Source organism: Homarus americanus, unplaced genomic scaffold (assembly GCF_018991925.1).
Source record: "Homarus americanus isolate GMGI-L3 unplaced genomic scaffold, GMGI_Hamer_2.0 scaffold32929, whole genome shotgun sequence".
In the NCBI taxonomy this organism is placed as follows: domain Eukaryota; kingdom Metazoa; phylum Arthropoda; class Malacostraca; order Decapoda; family Nephropidae; genus Homarus; species Homarus americanus.
The window spans coordinates 23,100,440-23,112,241 of NW_024737097.1; the positions used below are offsets into that span (position 1 = coordinate 23,100,440).

General features: G+C 44.9%; 1 protein-coding gene across 3 annotated transcripts in view; it reads right to left on the reverse strand.

Moving 5' to 3' along the window:
• The window catches only part of LOC121873350 (glutathione S-transferase Mu 4-like), a 22,844-nt gene that overhangs the window by 4,855 nt on the left and 6,187 nt on the right, over positions 1-11,802 (reverse strand). For 2 of the 3 annotated variants that reach the window (XM_042376898.1, XM_042376899.1), the window contains exons 2-3: positions 516-659; positions 105-279 (exon numbers count right to left, since the gene is read on the reverse strand). In XM_042376898.1, coding sequence (XP_042232832.1) covers positions 105-279; positions 516-574 — 234 coding nt within the window. In that variant the 5' untranslated portion in view covers positions 575-659. Of the gene's footprint in view, positions 1-104; positions 280-498; positions 660-11,802 lie in introns of all 3 variants that reach the window. The other variant, XM_042376900.1, reaches the window with a different exon arrangement.

The following is an 11,802-nucleotide window of genomic DNA, read 5'->3' on the forward strand; positions in this document are numbered from 1 at the left end:
CCATAACTGCTGACAGATGTTAATTAAACCTCCATAACTGCTGACAGATGTTAACTAAACCTCCATAACTGCTGACAGATGTTAACTAAATCACTATGACTTACATAAGTGTGATAAGCCACTTCAGCAAAGGCTTCACGCATATCCATCGCCTGGTTCTCTAACATGTCGACTCTCACTCTCTCCTCCTCTGTCTTCCCGCACATGTTGTGTTGACGAGCGATGTAACGCAAGATGGCGTTACTTTGCGTGATCCTGATGCTTCCTCTAGTACGGCAACTGATGACAACAGAGTAGGTTAGGTTAGGTTAGAAAGTGTTTATGTTAAGTTGGTAGTTTGGTTATGGTAAGTTAGGTTAGGTGTTATGTTAGAGTAAGTTATGTTAGGTTAGGTTAGGTTAGGTTTTGGTAAGTTAGGCTAGAGTAAGTTATGTTAAGTTAGGTTAGGTTAGATTTTGCAAGTTAGGTTAGGTTAGGTTAGGTTGCAGAAAAAATAACAAATAAGTATTACTCACGTTAGGAAAGTCAAGGTTGAGGTTATACTTGAGGGGCAGCCAGTCAGACTTGGCCACATAGTCTGGGGCCGGACCTGTAGTGAAGGTCTTATCCTCAAACTCCGTCTCTGTGTAGGCCAGCAGGAGCCGGATAGGCTGAGCCAGCTGTCGGCGAGAAGATACCTTGAATAGTGTGTTTGGTAGTACACTAAAGTCCGTTCGCCTCTCCCTCAGAACCATGAACTCCCGAGAGATTCAGACACGTGAACCTGAATCAGTATATTAATACACAATTCTGTTCTGAATACTTTAGTCTCCTGAAACCGAAGCCTTGATGGACAGAATAATGTATCAGCTTAGTGCTTCGGGTTCACGAGTCTGAATCTCGGGAATTTGTGGTTCAGGGAGGCCAACGGACTTTATTGGTTGACTGTAAACACGTAAACAGTAATGGGCCTAGATACTACACTGTGTATACGAGGCCTTGGATAAACAGTCCCTTGGTGTTAATAGAGTCCCTTGGTGTTAACATAGTCCCTTGGTGTTAACAGAGTCCCTTGGTGTTAACAGAGTTCCTTGGTGTTAACAGAGTCCCTTGGTGTTAACAGATTCTTGGTGTTAATAGAGTCCCTTGGTGTTAACAGAGTCCCTTGGTGTTAACATAGTCCCTTGGTGTCTACAGAGTCCCTTGGTGTTAACATAGTCCCTTGGTGTTAATAGAGTTCCTTGTGTTAACATAGTCCCTGGGTGTTAACATAGTCCCTTGTGTTAACATAGTCCTTGGTGTTAATAGAGTTCTTGGTGTTAATAGAGTCCCTTGGTGTAACAGAGTCCTTGGTGTTAACATAGTCCCTTGGTGTCTACAGAGTCCTTGGTGTTAACATAGTCCCTTGGTGTTAATAGAGTCTTGGTGTTAACAGAGTCCCCTTGGTGTTAACATAGTCCCTTATGTTAACATAGTCCCTTGGTGTCTGCCAGAGTCCCTTGGTGTTAACATAGTCCCTTGGTGTTAATAGAGTTCCTTGGCAAGTAACAGAGTCCCTGGTGTTGGCCATAGTCCCTTGGTGTTAATAGAGTTCCTTGGTGCTAACAGAGTCCCTTGGTGTTAATAGAAATCCCTTGGTGTTAACATAGTCCCTTGGTGTTACTGAGAGAGTCCCTTGGTGTTACCACAGGAGTTCCTCGGTGTTAATAGAGGCCTTGGTGTTACCAGAGTTCCTGGTGCTAACAGAGTCCTTGGTGTTAACAGAGTTCCTTGGTGTTAATAGAGTTCCTTGGTGTTAACAGAGTCCCTTGGTGTTAACATAGTCCCTGTGTCACAGAGTCCCTTGGTGTTAACATAGTCCCTTGGTGTTATTAGAGTTCCTTGGTGTTAACATAGTCCCTTGGTGTTAACATAGTCCCTTGCGTTAACATAGTCCCTTGGTGTTAATAGGAGTTCCTTGGTGCTAATAGAGTCCCTTGGTGTTAACAGAGTCCCTTGGTGTTAACATAGTCCCTGGTGTCTACAGAGTCCCTTGGTGTTAACACATATCCCTTGGTGTTAATAGAGTCTTTACAGAGTCCTTGGTGTTGTAACATAGTCCCTTGGTGCTAACATAGTCCCTTGCGTTAATAGAGTTCCTGGTGTTACCAGAGTCCCTGGTGCTAATAGAGTCCCTTGGTGTTAACATATCCCTTGGTACCATGAGAGTCTTGGTGTTAACATAGTCCCTTGGTGTTAATAGAGTTCTCGGTGTTAACAGAGTCCCTTGGTGCTAATGATAGTCCCTGGTGTTAACATAGTCCCTTGGTGTCTACAGAGTCCCTTGGTGTTAACATAGTCCCTTGGTGTTAATAGGAGTTCCTTGGTGTTAACAGAGTCCCTTGGTGTTAACATAGTCCCCTTGCGTTAATAGAGTTCGTGTTAACAGAGTCCCTTGGTGTTAATAGAGTCCCTTGGCAGGTTAATAGAGTTCCTTGGTGTTAACAGAGTCCCTTGGTGTTAACATATCCCTCGGTGTTAATAGGAGTCTTTGGTGTTAACAGAGTCCCTTGGTGTTAACAGAGTCCCTTGGTGTTAACATAGTCCCTTGGTGTTAACAGAGTCCCTTTGGTGTTAACAGAGTCCCTTGGTGTTATTAGAGGAGTTCTGGTGTTAACAGAGTCCCTTGGTGTTAATATCCTTGGTAAGCACGAGAGTCCCTTGAGCAACAGAGTCCCCTTGCGTTAACAGAGTCCCTTGTCAATAGCTCCCTTGGTGTTAACAGAGTCCCTTAAAAGTTACAGGATCCTTTGGTGCTAACAGAGTCCCTTTGGTGTTAACATAGTCTTGCGTTAACAGAGTCCCTTGGTGCTAACAGAGTCCCTGGTGCAATTGAAGTCCCTTGGTGTTAACAGAGTCCCTTGGTGTTAACAGAGTCCCTTGGTGCTAACAGAGTCCTTGGTGTTAACAGAGAGTCCTGGTGTTAACATAGTCCCTTGGTGTTAATAGAGTTCCTTTGGTGTTACTGGTGAGAGTCCTTGGTGTTAACAGAGAGTCCCTTGGTGCTAACATAGTCCCTTGGTTAATAGAGTCCCTTGGTGTTAACAGAGTCCCCTTGGTGTTAATAGGAGTTCCTTGGTGTTAACAGAGTCCCTTGGTGCTCCACAGAGTCCCTTGGTGTGCTAACATAGTCCCTTGGTGTTAGCTAGAGTCCCTTGGTGTTAACATAGTCCCTTGGTGTTAATAGGTCCCTGGTGTTAACAGTCCCTTGGTGTTAATAGAGTTCCTTGGTGTTAACAGAGTCCCTTGGTGCTGGGCCAGAGTCCCTTGGTGTTAATAGAGTCCCTTGGTGTTAACAGAGAGTCCCTTGGTGTTAACAGAGTCCCTCTCTGGTGTTAACAGAGTCCCTTGCGCACAGAGTCCCTTGGCGTTGGTCCAGAGTCCTTGGTGTTAACATAGTCCCTTGGTGTTAACAGAGTCCTTGGTGTTAACATAGTCCCTTGGTGTTAATAGAGTCCCTTGGTGTTACCAGAGTTCCTTGGTGTTAATAGAGTCCCTTGGTGTTAATAGAGTTCCTGGTGTTAACAGAGTCCCTTGGTGTCTACAGAGTCCCTTTGGTGTTAACATAGTCCCTTGTGTTAATAGAGTCCCTTGGTGTTAACAGAGTCCCTTGGTGTTAATAGAGTTCCTTGGTGTTAATAGAGTGCCTTGGTGTTAACAGAGTCCCTTGGTGTTAACAGAGTCCCTTGGTGTTAACAGAGTCCCTTGGTGTTAACAGAGTCCCTTGGTGTTAACAGAGTCCCTTGGTGTTAACATAGTTCCTTGGTGTTAATAGAGTGCCTTGGTGTTAACAGAGTCCCTTGGTGTTAACAGAGTCCCTTGGTGTTAACAGAGTCCCTTGGTGTTAACAGAGTCCCTTGGTGTTAACAGAGTCCCTTGGTGTTAACATAGTTCCTTGGTGTTAATAGAGTGCCTTGGTGTTAACAGAGTCCCTTGGTGTTAACAGAGTCCCTTGGTGTTAACAGAGTCCCTTGGTGTTAACAGAGTCCCTTGGTGTTAACAGAGTCCCTTGGTGTTAATAGAGTTCCTTGGTGTTAACAGAGTTCCTTGGTGTTAACAGAGTCCCTTGGTGTTAACAGAGTCCCTTGGTGTTAACAGAGTTCCTTGGTGTTAACAGAGTCCCTTGGTGTTAACATAGTCCCTTGGTGTTAACAGAGTCCCTTGGTGTTAACATAGTCCCTTGGTGTCTACAGAGTCCCTTGGTGTTAAGAGAGTCCCTTGGTGTTAATAATAGAGTCCCTGGTGCTAACAGAGTTCCTGGTGTTAACAGAGTCCCTTGGTGTTAACAGAGTTCCTGTGTTAACAGATCCCTTGTGTTAACAGAGTCCCTTGGTGTTGCATCCCTTGGTGTTAACAGATCCCTTGGTGTTAACAGAGTCCCTTTGGTGCTAACAGAGTCCCTTGGTGTTAACAGAGTCCCTTGGTGTTAATAGAGTCCCTTGTTAACAGAGTTCCTTGGTGTTAACAGAGTCCCTTGTTACCACAGAGTTCCTTGGTGTTAACAGAGTCCCTTGGTGTTAATAGGAGTCCCTTGGTGTTAACAGAGTCCCTTGGTGTTAACAGAGCCCTTGGTGTTACCAGAGTCCTTGGTGTTAACAGAGTTCCTTGGTGTTAATAGAGTGCCTTGTTAACAGAGTCCGGTGTTAACAGAGGAGTCCCTTGGTGTTAACAGAGTCCTTTGGTGTTAACAGAGTCCCTTGGTGTTAATTAGAGTCCCTTGGTGTTAACAGAGTTCCTTGGTGTTAACAGAGTCCCTTGGCGTTAGAGTCCCTTGGTGTTAACAGAGTTCCTTGGTGTTAACAGAGTCCCTTGGTGTTAACAGAGTTCCTTGGCGTTAACATAGTCCCTTGCAACAGAGTTCCTGTACAACAGAGTCCTTGGTGTTAACAGAGTCCCTTGGTGTTAACAGAGGCCTTGGTGTTAATGAGTCCCTTGGTGTTAACAGAGAGTTCCTGGTGTTAACAGAGTCCCTTGGTGTTAACAGAGTCCCTTGGTGTTGGGTCAATATATTCCTTGGTGTTAACAGAGTCCCTTGGTGTTAATAGAGTCCCTTTGGTGTTAACAGAGTTCCTTGGTGTTAATGAGAGTCCCTTTGCGTTAACAGAGTTCCTGGTGTTAACAGAGTCCCTTTGGTGTTAACAGAGTGCCTTGGTGTTAACAGAGTCCCTTGGTGTTAACAGAGTCCCTTGGTGTTAACAGAGTTCCTTGGTGTTAACAGAGTCCCTTGGTGTTAACAGAGTCCCTTGGTGTTAACAGAGTTCCCAGGCCACAGAGTCCCTGGTGCTAACAGAGTCCCTTGGTGTTAACAGAGTCCTCCTTGGTGTGCTAATAGAGCCTTGGTGTTAACAGAGTCCCTTGGTGTTAACAGAGTCCCTTGGTGTTAACAGAGTCCCTGGTGTTAATAGAGTCCCTTGGTGTTAACAGAGTCCCTTGGTGTTAATAGAGTCCCTTGGTGTTAACAGAGTTCCTTGGTGTTAACAGAGTCCCTTGGTGTTAACAGAGTTCCTTGGTGTTAACAGAGTCCCTTGGTGTTAACAGAGTTCCTAAGGTTAACATAGTCCCTTGGTGTTAACAGAGTCTCTTGTTAACAGATTCCCTGGTGTTAACAGAGTCCCTGGTGTTATAACAGAGTTCCTTATGTTAACAGAGTTCCTTGGTGTTAACAGAGTCCCTTGGTGTTACAGAGTCCCTCTTGGTGTTAACAGGAGGTCCCTTGGTGTTACAGGAGTTCCTTGGTGTTAACAGAGTTCCTTGGTGTTAACAGTCCCTGGTGTTAACAGAGTCCCTTGGTGTTAACATAGTCCCTGGTGTTAACAGAGTTCTTTGGTGTTAACAGAGTCCCTTGGTGTTGCTAACAGAGTCCCTTGGTGTTAATAATAGCCCCTTTGGTGTTAACAGAGTTCCTTGGTGTTAACAGAGTCCCTTGGTGTTAACAGAGTCCCTTGGTGTTAACATAGTCCCTTGGCAAGTTAACAGAGTTCCTGGTGTTAACAGGGTTCCTTGGTGTTACACAGAGTCCCTTGGTGTTAATAGAGTTCCTTGGTGTTAACATAGTCCCTTGGTGTTAACAGAGTTCCTTGGTGTTAACAGAGTCCCTTGGTGTTAACAGAGTCCCTTGGTGTTAACAGAGTTCCCGGTGTTACCAGAGTCCTTGGTGTTAATAGAGTCTTCTGGTGTTAACAGAGAGTCCCTTTGGTGTTAACAGAGTTCCTTGGTGCTAACAGAGTCCCTTGGTGTTAACAGAGTCCTTGGTGTTGAACAGAGTCCCTTGGTGTTAACAGAGTGCCTTGGTGTTAATAGAGTCCCTTGGTGTTAACAGAGTTCCTTGGTGTTAACAGGAGTCTCTCTTGGTGTTAACAGAGTCCCTTGGTGTTAACAGAGTTCCTTGGTGTTAACAGAGTCCCTTGGTGTTAACAGAGTGCCTGGTGTTACTAGAGTCCCTTGGTGTTACCATAGTCCCTTGGTGTTAACAGAGTCCCTTGGTGTTAACAGAGTCCCTTGGTGTTAACAGAGTCCCTTGCGTTAACAGAGTCCCTTGGTGTTAACAGAGTCCCTTGGTGTTAACAGAGTCCCTGGTGTTAATAGAGTTCCTTGCGTTAACAGAGTCCCTTGGTGTTAACAGGAAGTTCCTTGGTGTTAACAGAGTCCTTGGTGTTAACAGAGTCCTGGTGTTAACAGAGTCCCTTGGTGTTAACAGAGTGCCTTGGTGTTATTGAGTCCTTGGTGTTACCAGAGTCCCTTGGTGCACAGAGTCCCTTGGTGTTAACAGAGTCCCTTGTTAACAGAGTTCCTTGGTGTTAACAGAGTCCCTTGGTGTTAACAGAGTGCCTTGTGTTATTAGAGTCCCTTGGTGTTAACATAGTCCCTTGGTGTTAACAGAGTCCCTTGGTGTTAACAGAGTTCTTGGTGTTAACAGAGTTCCTTGGTGTTAAATAGAAAGTCCCTTGGTGTTAATAGAGAGTCCCTTGGTGTTAACAGAGTCCCTGAGCAACAGAGTCCCCTTGGTGTTAACAGAGTCCCTTGGTGTTAACAGAGTCCCTTGGTGTTAATAGAGTCCCTTGGTGTTAACAGAGTCCTGGTGTTAATGAGAGTCCCTTGGTGTTAACAGAGTCCCTGGTGTTAACAGAGAGTCCCTGTGCTAACAGAGTTCCTTGGTGTTAACAGAGTCCTCACAGAGTCCCTTGGTGTTAACAGAGTTCCTTGGTGTTAACAGAGTCCCTTGGTGTTAACAGAGTTCCTGGTGTTAACAGAGTTCCTTGGTGTTACCACAGAGGCCTTGGTGCCACTGAGAGTTCCTGGTGTTAACATATTCTTGGTGTTAACAGAGTCCCTTGGTGTTAACAGAGTCTTGGTAAGTTAACAGAGCCCTTGGTGTTAACAGAGTTCCTGGTGTTAACATAGTCCCTTGGTGTTAACAGAGTCCCTTGGTGTTAACAGAGTCCCTTGGTGTTACCAGAGTCCCTTGGTGTTAACAGAGTTCCTTGGTGTTAACAGAGTTCCCTTGGTGTTAACAGAGTGCCTTGGTGTTGTAACAGAGTCCCTTGGTGTTAACAGAGTCCCTTGGTGTTAACAGAGTCCCCTTGGTGTTAACAGATTCCTGGTGTTAACAGAGTCCCTTGGTGTTAACAGAGTTCCCTTGGTGTTAAACAGAGTCCCTGCAGTTAACAGAGTCTTGGTGTTAACAGGAGTGCCTTGGTGTTAACAGAGAGTTCCTTGGTGTTAACAGAGTGCCTTGGTGTTAACAGAGTCCTCTGTGTTAACAGAGTCCCTTGGTGTTAACAGAGTTCCTTGGTGTTAACAGATCCCTTGGTGTTAACAGAGTCCCTTGGTGTTAACAGAGTTCTTGGTGTTAACAGAGTCCCTTGGTGTTAACAGAGTTCCTTGGTGTTAACAGAGTGCCTTGGTGTTAACAGAGTCCTTGGTGTTAACAGAGTCCCTTGGTGCTAATTGAGAGTCCCATGGTGTTAACAGAGTTCCTCGGTGCTAACAGGAGTCCCTGGTGTTAACAGAGTTCCTGGTGTTAACAGAGTGCCTTGGTGTTAACAGAGTCCCTTGGTGTTAATAATAGAGTCCTTGGTGTTAAATAGAGTTCCTTGGTGTTAACAGAGTCCCTTGGTGTTACTAGAGTCTTGGTAAGTTAACAGGAAGTCTTGCAGGTTAACAGAGTCCCCTTTTGGTGTTAACAGAGAGTTCCTGTGCTAATATAGTCCCTTGGTGTTAACAGAGTCTCCTTGGTGTTAACACAGAGTCCCTTGGTGTTAACAGAGTTCCTTGGTTAACATAGTCCCTTGGTGTTAACAGAGTCTTGGTGTTAACAGAGTGCCTTGGTGTTAACAGAGTCCCTTGGTGTTAACAGAGTCCCTTGGTGTTAACAGAGTCCCTTGGTGTTAACAGAGTCCTTGTTAACAGAGTCCCTTGGTGTTAACAGAGTCCCTTGGTGTTAACAGAGTTCCTTGGTGTTAACATAGTTCCCTGTTAACAGAGTTCCTGGTGTTACTAGAGTTCCTGGTGTTAACAGAGTTCCTTGGTGTTAATAGAGTCCCTTGGTGTTACAGAGTCCCTTGGTGTTAATAGAGTCTTGGTGTTAACAGAGTCCCTTGGTGTTAACAGAGTTCCTTATGTTAACAGAGTGCCTTGGTGTTAACAGAGTCCCTTGGTGTTAACAGAGTCCCTTGGTGTTAACAGAGTCCCTTGGTGTTAACAGAGTCCCTTGGTGTTAACAGAGTCCCTTATGTTAACAGAGTCCCTTGGTGTTAACAGAGTCCCTTGTGTTACTAGGAGTTCCCTTTGGTGTTACCAGAGTTCCTTGGTGTTAACAGAGTCCTGTGTTACCAGAGTCCCTTGGTGTTAACAGAGTCCCTTGGTGTTATTAGAGTTCCTTGGTGTTAGCTAATAGAGTCCCTTGGTGTTAACAGAGTCCTTGGTGTTAACAGAGTCCCTTGGTGCTAACAGAGTTCCTTGGTGTTAACAGAGTTCCTTGGTTAATAGGAGTTCCTTATGTTAACAGAGTCCCTGGTGTTAACAGGAGTTCCTTGGTGTTGTAAATCCCTTGCGTTAACAGAGTCCCTGCGTTAACAGAGTCCCTCGGTGTTAACAGAGTTCCTGGTGTTAAGACATAGTCCCTGCGTTAACAGAGTTCCTTGGTGTTAATAGAGTTCTGGTGTTAACAGAGTCCCTTGGTGTTAACAGAGTCCCTTGGTGTTAACATAGTCCCTTGGTGTTAACAGAGTCCCTTGCGTTAACAGCTTGGTGTTAACAGAGTTCCTGGTGCTAACATAGTCCCTTGGTGTTAACAGAGAGTTCCTGGTGTTAATAGAGTTCCTTGGTGTTAACAGAGGTTCCTTGGTGTTAACAGAGTTCCTTGGTGTTAACATAGTCCCTTGGTGTCTAAGAGTCCTTGGTGCTACCAGAGTCCCTTGGTGTTACCAGAGTTCCTGGTGTTAATAGAGCTCCTTGGTGTTAATAGAGTCCCTTGTTAACAGAGTTCCTTGGTGTTAACAGAGTTCCTTGGTACAATATAGTCCCTTGGTGCCTACAGAGTCTTGGTGTTAACAGAGTCCTCTTTGGTGTTAACAGAGTTCCTGGTGTTAATAGAGTTCCTTGGGTGTTAAGAGAGTCCCTTGGTGTTAACATAGTCCCTGGTGTTAACAGAGTCCTCAGTGTTAACAGGAGTTCCTTGCGTTAATAGAGTGCTCTGGTGTTAAGAGTCCCTTGGTGTTAACATAGTCCCTTGGTGTTAACAGAGTTCCTTGCGCTAACAGAGAGTCCCTTGGTGTTAACAGAGTGAGTCCCTTGGTGTTAACAGAGTTCCTTGGTGTTAACAGAGCCTTGGTGTTAACAGAGTTCCTTGGTGTTAACAGAGTCCTTGGTGTTAACAGAGTCCCTTGGTGTTAACAGAGTCCCTTGGTGTTAACAGAGTCCTTGGTGTTAACAGAGTTCCTTGGTGTTAACAGAGGTTCCTTGGTGTTAACAGAGTGCCTTGGTGTTAACAGAGGTCCTTGGTGTTAACAGAGTCCTTGGTGTTAACAGAGTCCCTTGGTGTTAACAGAGTTCCTTGGTGTTAACAGAGTCCTTGGTGTTAACAGAGTTCCTTGGTGTTAACAGAGTCCTTGGTGTTCTCAGAGTTCCTTGGTGTTAACAGAGTGCCTTGGTGTTCAGGGGTTCCTTGGTGTTAACAGAGTCCTGTGTGATAGGGGTCCTTGGTGTTAACAGAGTCCTTGGTGTTAACAGGGTTCCTTGGTGTTAACAGAGTCCTTGGTGTTAACAGGTCCTTGGTGTTAACAGAGTTCCTTGGTGTTAACAGAGTCCCTTGGTGTTAACAGAGTTCCTTGGTGTTAACAGAGTGCCTTGGTGTTAACAGAGTCCCTTGGTGTTAACAGAGTTCCTTGGTGTTAACAGAGTCCTTGGTGTTAACAGGGTTTCGGTGTTAACAGAGTCCTTGGTGTTAACAGAGTTCCTTGGTGTTAACAGAGTGCCTTGGTGTTAACAGAGTCCCTTGGTGTTAACAGAGTCCCTTGGTGTTAACAGAGTCCCTTGGTGTAAGTCCCTTGGTGTTAACAGGTTCCTTGGTGTTAACAGAGTTCCTTGGTGTTAACAGAGTTCCTTGGTGTTAACAGAGTCCTTGGTGTTAACAAGGTCCTTGGTGTTAACGGGTCCTTGGTGTTAACAGAGTCCTTGGTGTTAACAGAGTTCCTTGGTGTTAACAGAGTCCTTGGTGTTAACAGAGTTCCTTGGTGTTAACAGAGTGCCTTGGTGTTAACAGAGTCCCTTGGTGTTAACAGAGTCCCTTGGTGTTAACAGGGTCCCTTGGTGTTAACAGAGTCCTTGGTGTTAACAGAGTCCTTGGTGTTAACAGAGTCCTTGGTGTTAGAGTTCCTTGGTGTTAACATGGTCCTTGGTGTTAACAGAGTTCCTTGGTGTTAATAGAGTTCCTTGGTGTTAACAGAGTTCCTTGGTGTTAACAGAGTTCCTTGGTGTTAACAAGTCCTTGGTGTTAACAGAGTTCCTTGGTGTTAACAGAGTCCTTGGTGTTAACAAGGTTCCTTGGTGTTAACAAGGTCCTTGGTGTTAACAGAGTCCTTGGTGTTAACAGGGTCCTTGGTTAACAGAGTCCTTGGTGTTAACAGAGTTCCTTGGTGTTAACAGAGTTCCTTGGTGTTAACAGAGTCCTTGGTGTTAACAGAGTTCCTTGGTGTTAATAGAGTTCCTTGGTGTTAACAGAGTTCCTTGGTGTTAACAGAGTCCTTGGTGTTAACAGAGTCCTTGGTGTTAACAGAGTTCCTTGGTGTTAATAGAGTTCCTTGGTGTTAACAGAGTCCTTGGTGTTAACAGAGTCCTTGGTGTTAAAGTCCTTGGTGTTCAGAGTTCCTTGGTGTTAACAGAGTTCCTTGGTGTTAATAGAGTTCCTTGATGTTAACAGAGTCCCTTGGTGTTAACAGAGTTCCTTGGTGTTAACAGAGTCCTTGGTTGTTAACAGAGTCCTTGGTGTTAACAGAGTCCTTGGTGTTAACAGAGTTCCTTGGTGTTAACATAGTCCTTGGTGTTAACAGAGTTCCTTGGTGTTAATAGAGTTCCTTGGTGTTAACAGAGTCCCTTGGTGTTAAAGAGTCCCTTGGTGTTAACATTCCTTTGTTAACAGAGTCCTGTGTAACAGAGTTCCTTGTTAACAGAGTTCCTTTGTGTTAACATAGTCCTTGGTGTTAACAGAGTTCTTGGTGTTAATAGGTTTTGGTGTTAACAGGGTTTTGTGTTAACAGAGTTCCTTGGTTTAACATAGTCCCTTGG